At 41.4% G+C, this 17,193-nt stretch overlaps 3 protein-coding genes across 6 annotated transcripts; 1 reads left to right on the top strand and 2 right to left on the bottom strand.

Moving 5' to 3' along the window:
* Window positions 1–73: 73 nt before the first annotated feature.
* On the bottom strand, window positions 74–4,753 carry LOC134860043 (mitochondrial nicotinamide adenine dinucleotide transporter SLC25A51-like). Of its 2 annotated transcripts, XM_063876883.1 has the most exons (3): window positions 4,735–4,753; window positions 3,783–3,925; window positions 74–1,963 (listed from the first exon to the last, which is right to left on the bottom strand). In XM_063876883.1, exon 3 carries the CDS (start codon window positions 1,888–1,890, stop codon window positions 952–954), a length of 939 nt encoding a protein of 312 aa, XP_063732953.1. In that variant the 5' UTR covers window positions 1,891–1,963; window positions 3,783–3,925; window positions 4,735–4,753; the 3' UTR covers window positions 74–951. The 2 variants fall into 2 exon arrangements, with proteins under 2 accessions (XP_063732953.1, XP_063732954.1); XM_063876884.1 differs by lacking the exon at window positions 4,735–4,753 and having other exon boundaries at window positions 74–1,932; window positions 3,783–4,725.
* ints10 (integrator complex subunit 10) lies at window positions 4,262–12,619 on the top strand. Of its 3 annotated transcripts, XM_063876881.1 has the most exons (18): window positions 4,265–5,286; window positions 5,405–5,472; window positions 5,567–5,670; window positions 5,781–5,920; window positions 6,002–6,083; window positions 6,178–6,318; window positions 6,434–6,605; window positions 7,790–7,959; window positions 8,071–8,210; window positions 8,357–8,510; window positions 8,785–8,867; window positions 9,390–9,545; window positions 10,159–10,267; window positions 10,595–10,674; window positions 10,828–10,990; window positions 11,132–11,225; window positions 11,514–11,582; window positions 12,083–12,619. In XM_063876881.1, exons 1-18 carry the CDS (start codon window positions 5,158–5,160, stop codon window positions 12,237–12,239), a joined length of 2,211 nt encoding a protein of 736 aa, XP_063732951.1. In that variant the 5' UTR covers window positions 4,265–5,157; the 3' UTR covers window positions 12,240–12,619. The 3 variants fall into 3 exon arrangements, 2 of the variants coding, with proteins under 2 accessions (XP_063732951.1, XP_063732952.1); XR_010165186.1 differs by lacking the exon at window positions 11,514–11,582 and having other exon boundaries at window positions 4,262–5,286; window positions 11,128–11,225; window positions 12,083–12,217; XM_063876882.1 differs by lacking the exon at window positions 11,514–11,582 and having other exon boundaries at window positions 4,277–5,286.
* On the bottom strand, window positions 12,045–15,941 carry tlr1 (toll-like receptor 1). Its single transcript, XM_063876880.1, has 2 exons — window positions 15,668–15,941; window positions 12,045–15,128 (listed from the first exon to the last, which is right to left on the bottom strand). The coding sequence occupies exon 2, from the start codon at window positions 15,119–15,121 to the stop codon at window positions 12,704–12,706; it is 2,418 nt and encodes an 805-aa protein (XP_063732950.1). The 5' UTR covers window positions 15,122–15,128; window positions 15,668–15,941; the 3' UTR covers window positions 12,045–12,703.
* Between the last annotated feature and the right edge of the window lie 1,252 nt (window positions 15,942–17,193).

Below are 17,193 nucleotides of genomic sequence, written 5' to 3'. Positions count from 1 at the left end.
AAACATTTTCTGTGCTGTAATTAAAGATTGAATACACTTTTACTTTCCAATTATAAAAACAAGACAAGAAAACTGTGTGTAACTTTGTTTTACTGACATCAACGGGCACTTCTCAAAACTCAAACAACACATGCCTGGAGAACTTTCTTAATCAAACAAAGAGACAAAGACAAATTGTGCCTGAAAAAACATTTCATTTTGAATTGACCAAAAAAGAAATTCATGTGTAAAAGGAGAAACTGTTTAAAACCGCCTGACAGTATTTCCAAGAACATATATCACTCACATTTATTTAAACAATTTCTGAAATAAAAGATTTTTGATCATATAATATTTATACAGGCTGAATAGTTTGAGATGGTGCACAAAGAGAAATAATACAGCCAACTCTATATTTTATTACACTTTTCTTGATGGAACATGTTGGGGTATTTCCATTGTCAAAAGTACAAAAGTGATTAAGTTAAGGGGCACAAAACAGCCTGACAGAGGAAATACTCTCGGTCAAACAAACAGACGCATGTTGTCCACAAATCAGCACAGCACATACGATGAAACAGTTAATCCAGTGAAGTAACCTTTGCTTGAAACTGTGGGGAAAAAGCGCATAATTTAGTTTGCTCAACAACATGTTTGTACAGAGAGCAAACAAGGGCATTTTAATTGGACCCCGGCACAAGTTTTGTATAGGCTAAAGCTTGTGTCTTGTTTTAAATACTGACAACAGTAAATAGTCATGGCATGTGGCAGGTGGGTTATCTTACACTGACTGTTGGCCCCTGTTAGAAGTGCAACTATGCTGCTGTCTTTCAGTCTGTGGGCCCCCAAAAAATTGCCAGACAGCAAGTACATCGGCTTTACTTAATGGTTTCCTTTCTTTTCAACAAATGACTCTTACAATTTAAACAGGTTTTTCCCTTTAAATGCTTTCTCTTGTTCTCTATATCTCTATTATGACAGCTCCTTCAGCAGCAGCTCATAGGTGGCATTGATGATCCCCCAGGAGAGCAGTGAACGGTGGTAATTGAGAGTGGCCCCTCTGAACAGCATGGCCACACTGCCCCCCCTTTCTCTCCACACTGTTAGCAGCACCTGCCTGCAAGGCTGGAAGGCTCCACCTACCTGAGACTGGGCCCGGGACTTGACCACATTTAAGGGATAGAACATAATGCCCAGGGCTGCCCCTAACAACCCTCCACATACAAAATCATTTAGAATGTGGCCTGCCCGGCTATTGACTTCTGGGAGCTGCTCCTTAATGGGCCCACGGAGCCCGAAGAAGAGCACATTGCTGGGGCCATTACGAATAATTATGGGCACCAGGCCACGGTAGCACTCTCTGACACCATACTCAGTCACAAGTGTCCTGAAGGTGTGGACTGTGTTTTTGAAGCGCCCGTGGTGACGATGGTCTTGTAAAAGAGTCTGCACACGCTCAAACGGTGTTAGGAGGGCCTCTGCGGTTCCTGCCAACGCTGCAGCAAAGCTCCGGGTGGCCAGCTCCGGCACACCTGTGCCAGCGGCCCGGTCTAGTAAGACTCTAGAGAAGTCCTCGTACAGGCCAAACATGATGGCCACTGTAGTGCTCTTCTGGAGCAGCGGGGGCAGCAGACCCCGATAAAGATTCCTAAGCCCCTCCCTCTGCAGTTGCCGCACCGCCTCATTGGCCAACACACCGTGTAGCTGCTGGCGGAACAGCACCTTCTGGATTGGGAAAGTCACCACAATGTTGGTAAAAGCTGCAACGGAGCCGCAAAAATAGTGTATCCCTTGGGTGCCCAGCCCGGCACCAAGAGTTCCACTAGACAGCAGGGAGTAGCCGCCTTTTGCCAGGGCGGCCGAAGGCTGAGGGGTCTGGGATGACTTCGACTCCATGGTGCTGACATCCATGGGAGGCTCAGAGCTCCACAGCCTGTTCCTCCAGCATCACATCTGCACCACACAATTCGGAAAAATATTCACACTGTGAAAGAGGAAAACAAATCAGATATGCATGTTAATATAAAATACACTCTGATTATTATTGTGCCTTCATTTGATAATGTGACAGTTAAGGGACCCCAATACACAATGAAAATAGGGAGATTGCACGCATTCACACAATATATTTCCTTCCCTATTTTATTATCCCATGGCAAAAATCCCAATGCCGAAAAATTAGCAGCAATGATTAAATATCAATTAAACACACAACTGCAATCCCCTAAATATTAATATAGCTCAATTTACCTTATATTCCAACAACATGTATGCGAATCAGTATATTTTGAAAGATTCTCTCTCTAGTATGAGATATACTATTGGCTTGTACATTAAATGGCCCCTACAAGCTACATGTTACTGTTTAACACCTTTAGCGATCTGCTTTCAACTTCTAAAGCCATGTATGTTGTCTTAACTGGCAACTGATAAGAGCCATTACACAAGTGAGGGATTGATAAGCTTTGTCATAGGGCAGTATAGAACAACTATAGGCGGCAGAAACACTAGGTTTAACATACATTACAAAGCACCATATATTCAACCTTAAAATGTAAGTGTTATGTATGTTTTTCTTTTGCAAGTATTTAAGAGGCTAGTGGTCCTGCCACATGCAATGGAAACAACACATTCTCAAAAGAAAGCAGTGTCCTATCTAAATTTAAAATAAAAGCATAAATACATTCAGTGCTTGAAGCAAGTTTTGTAGGGGTTGTCTAATTATAAACCAAGGAAGAGATAGTAGTGGCAAAAGCTTTGAGGTCATTAGAGGTCATAGCATGTTAACCTAAATATCTCCCAGAAATCCTTACACACAGTTGCAGTCAGTATGACAAACCTGCCACATGGCTACTGACCTGTGAGAACCACTTATGCAAGAGGACCCAGGTTTTAAGTAAGATGTATTTGTTTAAAACATGGCAGCTTTGAAGTGTCAATTTAGTCCCATATCGTGAGAGTTTACACACCAGCAACCACATGAAGGTGTTTCTTCACTAACCAGTCAATTATACATATAGCCAACACTTTTCATTCAGATTTTATATAACTTCGGATAGTTATGTTATGTTTCTGAGATGTTGTTTTGCTGTGTCATGTTTTAATGCAGCATGGAAATATTAGTGAAAAAATTATAGAATTAAAATGGCAACCAGGTTACATATAAATAAATTAACCTAATCAACGGATTTGAGCAGAAGACAGCCACCCATTTACGTAATCTGATTTGTACCCATTAGTGGATTCTACGCCCTCTCCCCGTTTTGAATACTTCCTGTATATTAGCTTGTCGTGACATGCCTGTTTTCCTGTCAGTTGGGCTGATAACATAGAGAATATATAAAGACATAACTCACACAGACATGAAAGCCTAATACTATCAAATGTTTAAATCACAATAAGGGCACGAAACAATATTAGCTACTGTTAAAATGCCCACATAGAAGAGCTAGCATGCTTAGCTCAAAAGCTATCTCACACACCCTAGGCTGCTCAGCCAACATGGCTAGTAGACTGTTAGCTTAACAGTGCCAATGACAGGGCCTACTCGGTTGTATAGGGAATAAAGTATCACATTTATGATTAAGGCAAACAGATAACACTACAACAAGGTCAGATACAAAGGTTGTATGCTAAAGCAAAATACATATCAGGCTAGCAAGCTAAATGACTAGCATTACAGAGTCAACACGGACAGACGATGGGTGTTGATGATTGGTTGCACACTTCTCTGACAGCGACTGAATATCAGGAGACAAAGACGCATTTCACAGTTTTGATCGGGCTCAAAAAGAAATCGTTACCTGCTGTTCAGACGCTGTCCTGTCTCTGGACAGGTGGCGGGCAGTTTTCTGCAGGGTAATTGGGTCACAACAGCTGTAGGTCGTGTCTGTCTGGGCTGCAGCAGCAGGTGACCGCGAAAACGCGCCTGCGCACTTCTGCAAATCTAAAGTTATGTGCACATGTAAAAAACGAAACCATATTTAATTAAACAAAATTATTTTAGGCTTATATTACTCCTCTATGAGTTTCCAACACCTTATCCTAATTTTTTCCTAGTAATCAAATCCCTTCCTTTTTGAGCTTCGCGCAGCCTATTAAGCATGACAGTGCCATTTATGTTCAGTCACCTAAATAACAATTCGAGTCCGGAAATAAATAATTGAAACGAAGGTAAACGCGTCCCTTCGTTTCAATTACTTTTCATTCTCAAACCAGTCATCTTAAAAGCGACAACAAACGTTTTTTCTTTCTGTTTTGCTCTTTACATTATTAAGTGCGAGCCGAAGTTTGGGGGCGAGGGCCAGGGCGGAAATCTGGGATGTGATTTTTTTAAAAAAGCCCTCGTCTGGTAAAATACATTTCATCTCCTTCGCTCCCTCTCAGATACTATATTGATAATACCAGTGTTAAATAGAGCGGGATGATAGCTTTCATAGTTTGGTTAAGTTAGAAAGATAATGACGATTCAAACTTGACGGATCAATAAACCCTTGATCTATTGACAAGTGTCTTTTAGCAGACGAGGGCTTTTGTTTTGAAATGACTTCAAAGAGTCCCTCCTCTCGCTCCAAAGATCCTGTGGGCACTGAGTCATTTGAAGAGCAAAAACCAAAAAAAGTCGGTTTCCTGTTTACTGGTTTAACAAAGAAAATCAAATTAGACGAAGGTACACGGAAAGAGAGGACTTGAAGTATGAACAATTCACAGTTTTGAGTGAAATATAAGGTTGCAAACGGTTTAGACCTGACTTACGTCGTTTTTTGTCGTAAAGCAGGATGTAGCAACAGTTTTACGACTATGTCGCGACGTCATTCTTGTTACGATAGGAGATCTGCCGGTAAATAAAGGATTAGGTTTGCCTGGTAAATTTCAAAACAGCATTTAGTTGCTTTCCTTTCTCTTTGTATTCATGGTATTTGAATTGTAAGAGATACTTGAATACAATTAGCACGATCTGTTAAACAGTTGTAGAAAAGATGTCAGCTAGCTTCATGTTGCTAACTACATAATATAGATATAGCTGTATTCAGACAGTTCTGTTTCGCGTAACGTTAGCTATCTGATCTTGCAACTGAAATCTATCCACCGTAAGACGTGTCCGTGTGTAAGACCACCGCATGCATTAAACTAGTTCAGTGGCTCGCTTTTGGTATTAAAAACTAGCTGCATGTAAAAATGTCAGCTCAAAAGGACTGTGAGTTTTTGGTGAAGAGAGCTCGAGAGCTGGTCTCTGATGATCCCTGTGCTGCCAAAGCCTGGCTCATCACTGCCAGGACCCTGTACCCTGCAGATTTCAACATACAGGTACAATTTGACTGTTTATTGTCTAACCACTGCATGCATTTCTTAATTGTTTGCTATGTGTAGCATATATCCTCTGGTAGGAGTACAGTTTTAAATTGTTTTTGACATGTTTTCGCAGTACGAAATGTACATAATCGAGCGCAATGCAGAGAGGACCGCCTCGTCAGGGAGACTGCTCTATGACATGTGAGTTACTGGTTACTACTTCTGTAAGTGTTACTGTCAGATGTCCTTGGCTGAGTCTGAGCCAAAAGTTGCTAATGGTCTTTCCAATCTTTAGGTTTATAAACTTCCCAGATCAGCCCATTGTTTGGAGAGAAATCAGTGTCATCACAGCTGCACTGCGCAGTGACTCCCAGGACAAACATGCCCAGTTTCTACGAGGTGAGAGAAGTGTAATTCACTGTCAGGACAATGAAGTGTGGGAAACACTGTTGGTTTTGGAAATCTGAACAGTGTATATGTTTTTTTACGTGTGTATTTGTCTTCCCCAGGGCTTTTTGAGACGCTGCCTGGCCGTGTGCAGTGTGAGATGCTATTAAAAGCCACAGAGCAGTGTTTCAACACTTTGGAGAAGGCAGAGATGCTGCTCCTTCTTCTTAAGCGCTTTCCAGAGTCTGTGGTCCAACACGGGGTATGTAATAAACGCACCCCCCCTGTTTGTTGACAATTTAACACTAAAACAGTCAGTGCTAACGTTCTGCTGTGATTTTAGGTCAGTCTAGGAGAGACCTTGTTAGAGGCGGAGGCATCAGAGAATGTGGAGACTCCAGTCAACTGCTTCAGAAAACTCTTTGGTGATTGAAACTCAGATTTAAAACATGCTTTTTATTCAAATCAATATTATGTATATGCAATAACTTTCTATATCATTTTTTGTTACTACTACAGTATGTGATGTCCTTCCTTTGGTCATTAACAACATGGACATGCGCTTGCCAGCCAGCTTGATGCAGAAATACATGCTAAAAGCAGCTGAATTTTACATTGGCTACGTTACCCGTGGAGCCGCACCTGATGTACAGATACAAGGTGAACCTGCAAGGGTTTGATGTTGCACTTTTTCTTTATCTCAAATATTTCTTGTCCTGTATATTGTTTTTCTTTACTGCCTGCCTGAATTTGTTTTCTGCTCCTCGTGTTTCAGGCACTCAAGATGGGTCTCTGAAGTCACCCACTGTGTCCCGTAGCTCCCAGCGTTATGTGATTGAAGGCCTGTCAGAAAAGTCGTCAGTGGTTGCAGAACCTTGGGAGAGGCTGTTGGATATTGTCGCTGCTGTTGGAGCACGCTGCGAGTGGCAGGGAGACAAGGGACAGAGGTAGTCTATCTGTCTGCATGTCAATAAGCCATTACTGTGTTTCATGGTTGTTTTGTATTCAAGTTGTGATATACAGCAAGTTATTAGTTACACCCAGCTTAAATGAATGCATTCTTTCACAACAGCTCAACAATACATCTGACATTCATGGCCATAATATTCTGTTATTCAAAGTAGGGTTAGGGTGTTGATCGTAGTCATTATATTTAGTCTACTGTGTCTCGTATAGGTGGATGTATTGCTGTCATATAAGAGATGGTGTTGACAGTGGCGGCTGGTGGAGTTTTCTCCAGGGGGGGCTATAACTCCAAAATGTATATATAAAAAAAAAAAAAGCATGCATACATGTACTAAGGTATCAAACGAGTGTATTTACATAAATGAAAACAACAAAAACAACATTATAGATAGATAGATAGAAGTGCAAAGAGAAACAAGTGCGATATATAGAGTATGTACAGTATATGCAGTTAAGAGTGATTATGTAAAGATAAGGGCAGTATAAAGAGGTGGGAATAATTGGCATAGTATAAACAGATGTAGTATGAACAAATATTCAGATGTGCTATATTACTATACAGATGGCCAATATACATATATAATAAATATCTATCTATCTCTATATCTATCTCTCTATCTATCTCTAGATATATCTCTATATCTATATATTTAAATAATATATATCATATATAACATGGACAATACACATCCTTTATGACAGAAGGCTGTGACGTCAGCCCCGCCGCCAAATCCAGCTGCATTCAGCTCGGGGCGCAGGAGAGGTGCGCCCCAACATCGTCCTATCTCTTGTATTGAAGAGGAGCTACTGCGCATGTACAACTTTTAACGAGAGTCTATGGGCAAAGATTCCGGCGCCCCAGGGCGGAAATACGTCACCAATCAGACAATGTCAACGAACGAAACAACTTTACTCATCATTAACTATGAAATATTTATTTTGCACATCTAAAAAAATATAAACATATATTTCGAAATATTTTTATTTTATTATTTCATTTTTATTTAATTTTTTTGATGTCTTATTCAAGGAAATGTGGTGAGAGGTGAGTGGTGGGGCGGCGCCCTAGCGCCCTCTATTGGCCAGCCGCCACTGGGTGTTGATGTACACAAGTGGTTTTAATACTGTATGTTTTTTCTTGTGTGTTTGTGTACACTTTCTCTAGGAGTTATGTGGACATGCTGCAGAGAGTGAAGGAGCTATGTCGCTACCTGCCTAGTCTGGAAGGAGACACGAGGTCCCGATGCTGTAGTCAAGTGGTGATCTGTGCTGCGCTCGTCCTCTTCCGCAGCGCCTTCCTCTATCTCTCCTCTGTACAGCCTGCACTGTTCCAGGGTCAGCCTCTCTCTTTGTTTGTTTATTTCACTGTAGTCCCTCAGGAAATGCATCACTATTGTCTTTCAATTAAAGTTTTAATGATCAAAATGATGGGTTTATGTTTGGCAGGTGTGAATGTGCTAAGCTCGGGGCCGTGGATCCTTGTAGAGGATTTCAGCTCCGTGTATAATGATGTGGAGGTGGAAAGAGGAGCAGGGAAACATGCACATAAGAAACGCAAACTGGCAGATGGGAGAGAGAAGACGATGGTGGGTACAGCTCAGGAAACCTTTTAATGTTTCAAGTCAAGAAATACTGTTAATGTGTTGCTATATAGTTTTATAGTGTGGCTGTTGTATCTGCCTTTTTCTACTACTTAATGTTAGACCTTGTCTGTATTTATTTTTCATTTCAGAGCTCAGATGATGAGGAGGGATTGGGTAAAGGTCGCGTTCGACACATTTTAGTAAACAAGACTGAAATGCCCAGCTGGTCAGAGACTCTTGAGAGTTTCCGCACAGCAAGGGAGAGCTGGGACCTTCTTCACTCCCACGAAGGCCTCGAAACTGGTAAACACCTCCTCTGTTCATATGTGTTGTTGTTTTACCCAGCCAGACAGGGTTCGTTCAGTCGGACACGCATGAATAAAAAAACACAATACTGCAGATGAGGTCTTGGGTTTGTTTATTTGGTTTATCCTGCACAATGTGGTGTCCATCCCATATGGGCTTACAAGACACTTGATAGCAAAAAAAAACAGGATCAGACTCAGTTACACAAATTCCAAAACAGAACATTTCAAACATAAAATCTTGATTATTTGTTTGTGTAACATTTTACCAGAGTTCAAGAAGATCTGTGCCTCTTGGAAAACAGACAGCTGGCTGTGGTTCAGAATATTCCTCAGCGACATGATCATATACCAGGCAAGAAACGGTTATGATGTATTTGCTTTCTGTTGACATGACCCCTTCTGCCCTTGTGTTTGTTGTTTATATAGTGTGTTTTTTAAAAAGGTATTTATTTGTGACAAATTATTGGAGGAGTGACATTATTAGAGAATGGGGCAAAAAGAGGTTATGAAACGTACCTCACCGGATGACAAGCAGTGGATAAAAGTAAGGAAAATGTAATGGAATTATTACAATATGTGGGTTTCTTAACTAGTAGATATGTCTAAATGTTCAAATAAATATTTCTCTATGTGTGGCTATGAATCGTCTGTGACTATATGCTGTGTGTGTGTGTGTGTGTGTGTGTGTGTGTGTGTGTGTGTGTGTGTGTGTGTGTGTGTGTGTGTGTGTGTGTGTGTGTGTGTGTGTGTGTGTGTGTGTGTGTGTGTGTGTGTGTGTGTGTGTGTGTGTGTGTGTGTGTGTGTGTGTGTGTGTGTGTGTGTGTATGTGTATATGTGTCCGTGTGTGTGTGTGTCTGTGTGTGTCTGTGTCCAGGGTCAGTACCGTAAAGCCCTCTCCAGTCTGCACCAGATGGCCGCAATGCAGCAGCCTCAGCCGGGGCAGCAGAGCCCTTCAGGGCAGGGCAGTCTGGAGCACCACAGGGCTCTCATTCAGCAGGCGTCCTGCCACTACGCACTGGGAGAATACAGGGTACACATTCACACACAGAATGTTTTATACTATTGTATTGCCCAGTACTTGTTGTATCTTTTGTATCATAGGAAATGCATCTACAGTATGTTGTTTTATTTATTTATATATTCTTAACCAATCCTTAGAGCTATACAAAAAAACATAATGCTTTCATATTGTATCTTTAACACCTCTTGGCCTGCAGGTGGCGTTATAGTAAAGGTCAATTTAAGAGGCTCATAGCTGCAGCAGAGCAGAGTTACAATTTCAGATGCTTTGAGATACACTTGCATAAACAGTATATTTTTCCATTTTGCCTAACTGATATCTGATAAGTTTGCCCGGAGGCTTCTAAATTTATATTACATTTACATGTTCAACATTTTTGTACATGCAAGGCTTAATTTGGCGTGAATATGGTCGACAATAATTTTAAGAAACGGTTTCGGCCTGGCAAAAGTTACATAACACACGAACAACATGTCATTACGACTGGATTTTGAGTACAAATTATATAATAAATGCAAACAGTTTATTTTAATTTCATTTTATAAAAAAATGTACTATTAAAGCTCTGCCATACTTCGACATGTGATGCATGTACTGTACTGTACTGTAATGTGTGCATCAGCTGGCCTGTGAGAAGCTGCTTGATGTCGTTTGCGGGCTGACGCCCCCGACCCAAGAACCTACAAAGAGCCCTGAAGACTGGAGTAGAGTCAAAACCAAAACAAGAAAAGGTAAATACCACCTGCATTAAGTAAAACATGTCTCATTTAATGATTTGACCCTTTAAACAGCTTTTTGATCCTTTGTAATGAGCGAAACATGGTGGTGTTGTGTCTGCCTGCATGTTGTAACATTTAGTTGTAACCAGTAACTCAACTTGAATACCATAAGGAAGTTATCATTGCTTCAACTCACATATTGATTTGTTAAAAAAACTGCTGTCACTTGATACTCACATACTTATACTCACAGGAATAACACCATTTGTCATGTGATCCAGAAATATGTTACTATGATACATCAGAACATTATGAGGGACTTATTTTTGCGATTTCTAGGTAATGACCTGAGGTTGCTTCCCTGCACCAGCAAAGCTGTGTTACCTTTCTGTTTCCAGCTGATGTTTGCCTGCTTTAAGGTATTTATAAAATAATATATATATTGTATTATGGTCTCTCTTATTTTGATAGTTGCCCAGGATAGTTGATTACTTGTGGCGATGTAATTATCCATTAAGGCATTAAATGTTGTAAAACCTATTTTCTCTTGTTTTTTTATTTTGTGCATTTAGCTCCGTACCTTCAGTGACAGTCGTGACGACCTGTCGCTCGGCCATGTGGTGGTGCTCCTGCAGCACGACTGGCCACAGGGCGAGATGCTGTTTTTAAAGGCAGTGGATAAGATCTGTCAGCAAGGCAGTTTCCAGTATGAGAATTTCTTCAACTACGTCACGAGTATCCTTTTTCCTGCAACTGCTCACACAAGCCTCTGCCTTTTATTTAAATGGATTTTCTGATGGAATATAAAGACCAATTCCTTTGTTTTTGTTCTCTTGTCTTGGATTGTAATTTTCATGAGCTCATGATATCGGTCAGACATTGACATGCTGGAGGAGTTTGCTTACCTGCGTACTCCAGAAGGGGGGAGGATTCAACTCGAGCTGCTGCCCAATCAGGGAATGTTGATCAAGTAAGAACTTTTCTTTTTTGAAACCTGTCAGTTTGCATCGTGACTCTGCACACTCCCGTTCTGTTGTTTAAAAGTAATATTAATTGATGGTCTCAGTAGACATACATGGCCTGTGGGGAAAAATGTGCTTTGAACTGAAAATGCTGTTAATGGAGCGGACATCAGAAAGAGAAGGGGTTCATGATTTAAATAACCTTCTGTTTAACTCCTTCATTCATTGCTGTAGAAGTTAAGACTCTTGAATGCACCCTCACTGACTAAGAGTTGTTGAATGTTGCTGTCCCTTAGGAACCCTAGTCCCGCCTTGGGGGTGGAGTTAAATACCCTCCTGCTGCAAGGGGTGCAGACGATGGAAAGGTACCCCAGGCCCCTCCTCCCACAGCCCCATCCCTCCCCCACACCAGTCACCCTTCCTTCATTCCCAACTTCAAGGCTTGTCATCCCCCAGTTTTGAGTTGGGCCTGTCATTTTACATCAAGAGTTAGTTTGATTTCCTGTTCGCGTTTCTTTTATTTGAGCCATTGCTCGTCTTTCTGTGGTCATCACTGTTGTTGTTATTGTTATTTGAAGATGATGTTGGTCTTGTTGTGAAGTCAATTTCGTTTATTTTTTTTAACCTTTTCATAACATTTGATCTCATTTCATTTGTCAACCTGTTTTATATGTTGTTTCTTTATGATGATGAATTTGTTGTGAAATCTTGATTGACTGTATGATGTTTGTTTGAAAAGGGAAAGGTTTTCTAATGATTTTGTCTTTATGGCATATTTGTTGGCCTCAAATTATCTTATCATAGTACATCTCTTGACCTTATGTATGTTTTTGTTAATTTTTTCCCCCCTTTTTTTTTTTTGCAGACACCACACAGTGACTCGTGGAATCACCAAAGGAGTGAAGGAAGATTTCCGTCTGGCAATGGAGAGGCAGGTGTCGCGTTGTGCAGAAAACCTGTTCAGTGTGCTTCATCGTTTCTGCATCAATGAGAAAATCATGATCATTCAGTCTCTTCCTTGAAAGCTCGCCTGTGACTTTTGAACCTCCTTATGCTTTATATTCCAGGCCGAGTGTTAATTCAGCTGGACTGATTTTCTGTCTCTTTTCATTATCGTCCATCACAGAACTGAATAAGGTCTCCTTGCCTTAAGATAGATATGATAAAAGTTAGATAATGCCGTTTTTCTGAATATACAGTGCTCATGCAGACTATGTAAGACTGTAGTTTTGTGCTCAACCACATTTGAAGTGGTTAAATCCTATTGTAACATTGAATGGCAGTTGAAATTGACAAAAGAATGAAGTTCATTTTTGATATTCTTGGGTAAAGTTTATTGTTTTTGTTACAAACTTGAAGTGTTAGTTTATATAAATGTTGTCATTAAATGTCCTCTAAATGCACTAAAGTGCCCATGTTTTTTTTTGTATCTTACTATGTTCCTTTTGTTAAATTCTCCCTTCTGTCCCATTTACACTTCCTCTTCCTACTTCCTTTCCTCTTCCCCATGTGTCACTGGTGCTTTTGGCAAGTCTGCCTGGAGGGCAGCTCTCAGATTAGCCCAGAACAACCTTTGCTTGGCCCTCTCCTGGGGCCACTCCAGGTATGTGTGCCGGCCCATCATGGACTTCAGCTGGTAGTACTTGGATGGTATCAGGTATTGAGGTAGAGGCTCGAGCAGCACCAGCACAACGCTATCTGATCCCCAAGCAAGGCGTTGGTGGCTGGCAAAGTACAGCTCATAGTGACACCACTCACTTTTGACGAAGTGGGCAGAGAGCACAAACACTGAGCGTCGGCTTTTCGCCACACATGCGATGATGTTCTCAATAATTGTGTTTCCGGGTACAAAGGATTTTCCGTGATGACAGATCTGGAGACCTCCTGCTGGGCCTTCAAGGTTGGGGAGGAGGGAGTTCTGAACCCAGTCTGCGTCATGCTGGCTGTAAGACACAAAAGCATGAAACTCAACACCCAACAGATCTTCAGGGCGAACCTGATGCTTTCTGGTGCGATGTTTGGCTCTAGTCCACTGCCAGATCATACCCATATACCAGGGTACATCCAAATGATGGCACAGGGTCACAACTGCAATTATCACAATCACTGCTGGGCCCAAGATGGCTGCAGCTAGAAGGCCCACATTACAGGAGACTTCTGGGAATGAGATGTCCCTCAAGGTGAAGTCTCTAATGGGTTCTGGGTAAGTGCAGTAATACCCTGCAGGCCAGCGCAACAATTTAATTCCTGGGTGACTTATCCTTTCAGACTTGATGCCAAGGCTTATGAAACTCCTCAGTGCGCAGGTGCAGGCAAAGGGGTTGTTACTGACATCCAGGGTTTTCAGTTCAGGGCAGCTTTCCAGCTTGTTCACCGATGGTGCATGGAGGGAATTTGACCTAAGCAGAAGCTCACTCAATATGGGGAATCCCATACATACAGGCAGGTCCCGCAGCCTATTTGCATTTAGATTCAGAGATGAAAGTTTTTTCAGTTTTAAGATGAATGATGGTATTACAGAAACCTGGTTGTTTTGAAGGTCTAGGTTCTCTGTTGTTTGGGGTAAACATTTAAAAACAGAGTCTGTCAGACCATTGGAAGACAGAGTCATATTTATAATGTTGGGTGGCCAGACGCATTTTAGGAGCCCGTCATAAACCAGGGAGTTGAGGCTGAGGTCCAGCTGTTGCAGGGACTTCATGTATTGCACACGTTTGCTCACTATCTGAAGTCTCTTGAGATTGTTGCCAACCAGAATCAACTTCCTCAAGTTATCCAGATTCTCACATTCGAGAATTTCTTCACCCTCCACTCTGGAGAAGATGGAGTCCGATAGAGCACAATTGGAAAAGTCCAACTGGAGGGTAGGACTGCGCAACTTTGGGCACGTCATGTGTATGATTGAAGTCTCAATGATTGCTAAACTTTCCACTGGCATGTTGATAAAGAAGTTGTACAAAGCCTCCTGAGAAAAGAAGAAGTCCTTCACCACTGCCCGTCTGACTGTAAAGGACTTCATCTTTGACGTCTGGGTTACATAAGTGTCTACAAAAGGCAAAATGTACAAGGTCACATCAGAGACCCTCAGGTGGGTAATAGATTTATGCAGAATGATATTCACACAGTCAGAAAATTCTGTCCAGCTGATATACATTTTGGTGAGATATAGGTGAGATGTGAGTATTGCTACTCTCTCCATCAGTTGCTCGCTCAGTTTTTTGTAGCCACCTGTCATATTGATCAACTCCACTTCAGCGAAGAGTGACAGAGCATCAGCAACCAGATCATGGTCTAATATTCGAGAACCAGTGAGGGCTATCTGAAGCCTTTGAGCATGAACATCGATCAGACTGCCTGCTGTATAACTCCAGGGTTTATTCTCCAGAGATAGAGTGAGTATACGCAGTTTCACTTCAGCAATATTCTTGAAATCACCCATACTGATTTTCTGGGCTCCAAGTGCCAATCTCTCCAGTTTTACTAATGAACTGAACTCACTCCCAAGGGTCATTGTAAAAAACTTGTTGAAGGTCAGATTTAGTACCAGAAGGTTCTCTGTGTGGAGCAGGTACTGCTGGGCCGACAGGTTCCTCAGCTTGTTGTGTGACAGGTCCAGATCCTCCAGGAGCGGCGTGTCAAGGAACGTGTCTTCATCAATGTCCTCCAAAATATTCCAGGAAATGTTCAGGAATCTTAGGAGAGAGGTGTTTTTGAAGTCTCCTCCGTGAAGTTGCTGAATGTGGTTGCATGAGAGATCTATAGACTCTGCCGTCTGTGGCAGGTCTCTTGGGACGGAGGAGAGGTTTTTGGATGAGAGGTCTACCAAGCTGTCAGGGAATGAAGCACTCCACTGGAGTCCCATCAACATGGCTGCCACCGAGAGAGCAACTGTCACAGGCGTCATTGTTTGTCTGGATGAAAGAAAAGGAAAACATGTAAGTGGGACACTTAGTTGATATTTTAGAAGGTACACCTGTAAAACAGTTCTGCACTTAAAATGATGACGGTGATATTTTGTTGAAACAGCTCGAGAAAAAGTTGATTCAACTTGAGACTCCTTGTACAGAAATTTGTTTACAGTGTTGTATGTATTGCAATATACAGATAGGACATGAATGCGGTGAAAAAAATAATAGAATCAAATTGTAAAGCGTGAAATAGTGGATATCATTCTGTAACTTTCATAAAGGATGTAATTCAACTGCAATTGACCTTATAATGTGAAGTATTTGTTTAAAAAATATATAACCTTCAACCTGGCATCCAAATTTAAACATCGATCGTACTGAACTTAACAAATCAATTAGCATTCAATAGGTAGATCTAATGATTATGTTTCTAGAGCTTTGCATGTTAATCCAAACAGACCTCTTTATGAATCAATTTGTTAAATGGTCTAACACCATAAAACGAAATCCAACATCATCAGAGTAGATAAGATTGCACTAACCTGTACTAAGGCTGATGGATTTTTTCCGCAGAAGCACCGCAGCTTAATATGACGATGAGTTGATTAATTGAACTTTTAATTAATTGACATGTAGCAGTGCATCATATTTGAACACATTGCCAGCAGACATCTGATCAAACAGCTGAAGGTTAATGTCCTTAGTCTATAAATCTATAAAAATATCTCGGTTACGGAGTTAAAATGGCCAGTTGGCTGCTTCTGTTCTTCTGATTTTTATTTGACACAACCTCTGCTAGTGTTGCAGTAAATAATTACTGAGAGCATACAGACATGGAAATGAAAGCAACTGTGAGACCAATCATGTTTTTCTACATCCTCTTTTCACTTCCCTTTTTATTGAGACATTCTGGTAAAGTATGTCAATAAGGGAAGCGAAAAGCATTTTAGTGTACAAATTTATTTGGATTCAGTTATGAATAACTGTGTCCTTTTGTATTCTTATAAAATCATATACAGTGGGGCAAAAAAGTATTTAGTCAGCCACCAATTGTGCAAGTTCTCCCATTTAAAAAGATGAGAGATGCCTGTAATTTTCATCATAGGTACACTTCAACTATGAGAGACAGAATGGGGGAAACAATCCAGGAAATCACATTGTAGGATTTTTAATGAATTAATTGGTAAATTCCTCGGTAAAATAAGTATTTGGTCACCTACAAACAAGCAAGATTTCTGGCTCTCACAGACCTGTAACTTCTTCTTTAAGAGGCTCCTCTGTCCTCCACTCGTTACCTGTATTAATGGCACCTTTTTGAACTCGTTATCAGTATAAAAGACACCTGTCCACAACCTCAAACAGTCATACTCCAAACTCCACTATGGCCAAGACCAAAGAGCTGTCAAAGGAGACCAGAGACAAAATTGTAGACCTGCACCAGGCTGGGAAAACTGAATCTGCAATAGGTAAGCAGCTTGGTGTGAAGAAATCAACTGTGGGAGCAATTATTAGAAAATGGAAGACATACAAGACCACTGCTAATCTCCCTCGATCTGGGGCTCCACGCAAGATCTCACCCCGTGGGGTCAAAATGATCACAAGAACGGTGAGCAAAAATCCCAGAACCACACGGGGGGACCTAGTGAATGACCTGCAGAGAGCTGGGACCAAAGTAACAGAGGCTACCATCAGTAACACACTATGCCGCCAGGGACTTAAATCCTGCAGTTCCAGACGTGTCCCCCTGCTTAAGCCAGTACATGTCCAGGCCCGTCTGAAGTTTGCTAGAGGGCATTTGGATGATCCAGAAGAGGATTGGGAGAATGTCATATGGTCAGATGAAACCCAAATAGAACTTTTTGGTAAAAACTCAACTCGTCGTGTTTGGAGGAGAAAGAATGCAGAGTTGCATCCAAAGAACACCATACCTACTGTGAAGCATGGGGGTGGAAACATCATGCTTTGGGGCTGTTTTTCTGCAAAGGGACCAGGACGACTGATCCGTGTAAAGGAAAGAATGAATGGGGCCATGTATCGTGAGATTTTGAGTGAAAACCTCCTTCCATCA

Source organism: Eleginops maclovinus, chromosome 23 (genome assembly GCF_036324505.1).
Source record: "Eleginops maclovinus isolate JMC-PN-2008 ecotype Puerto Natales chromosome 23, JC_Emac_rtc_rv5, whole genome shotgun sequence".
Taxonomy (NCBI): domain Eukaryota; kingdom Metazoa; phylum Chordata; class Actinopteri; order Perciformes; family Eleginopidae; genus Eleginops; species Eleginops maclovinus.
This window is presented reverse-complemented; position numbering and strand designations above follow the sequence as displayed.

Bases quoted from the DNA above. Each gene is read 5' to 3' on its own strand.
- LOC134860043 (XM_063876883.1), bottom strand. From the start codon at position 1,890: ATGGATGTCAGCACCATGGAGTCGAAGTCATCCCAGACCCCTCAGCCT.
- ints10 (XM_063876881.1), top strand. From the start codon at position 5,158: ATGTCAGCTCAAAAGGACTGTGAGTTTTTGGTGAAGAGAGCTCGAGAG. The intron at 6,319-6,433 runs GTGAACCTGCAA...CTCGTGTTTCAG, and splicing joins ACCTGATGTACAGATACAAG to GCACTCAAGATGGGTCTCTG. The intron at 11,583-12,082 runs GTACCCCAGGCC...TTTTTTTTGCAG, and splicing joins GGGGTGCAGACGATGGAAAG to ACACCACACAGTGACTCGTG.
- tlr1 (XM_063876880.1), bottom strand. From the start codon at position 15,121: ATGACGCCTGTGACAGTTGCTCTCTCGGTGGCAGCCATGTTGATGGGA.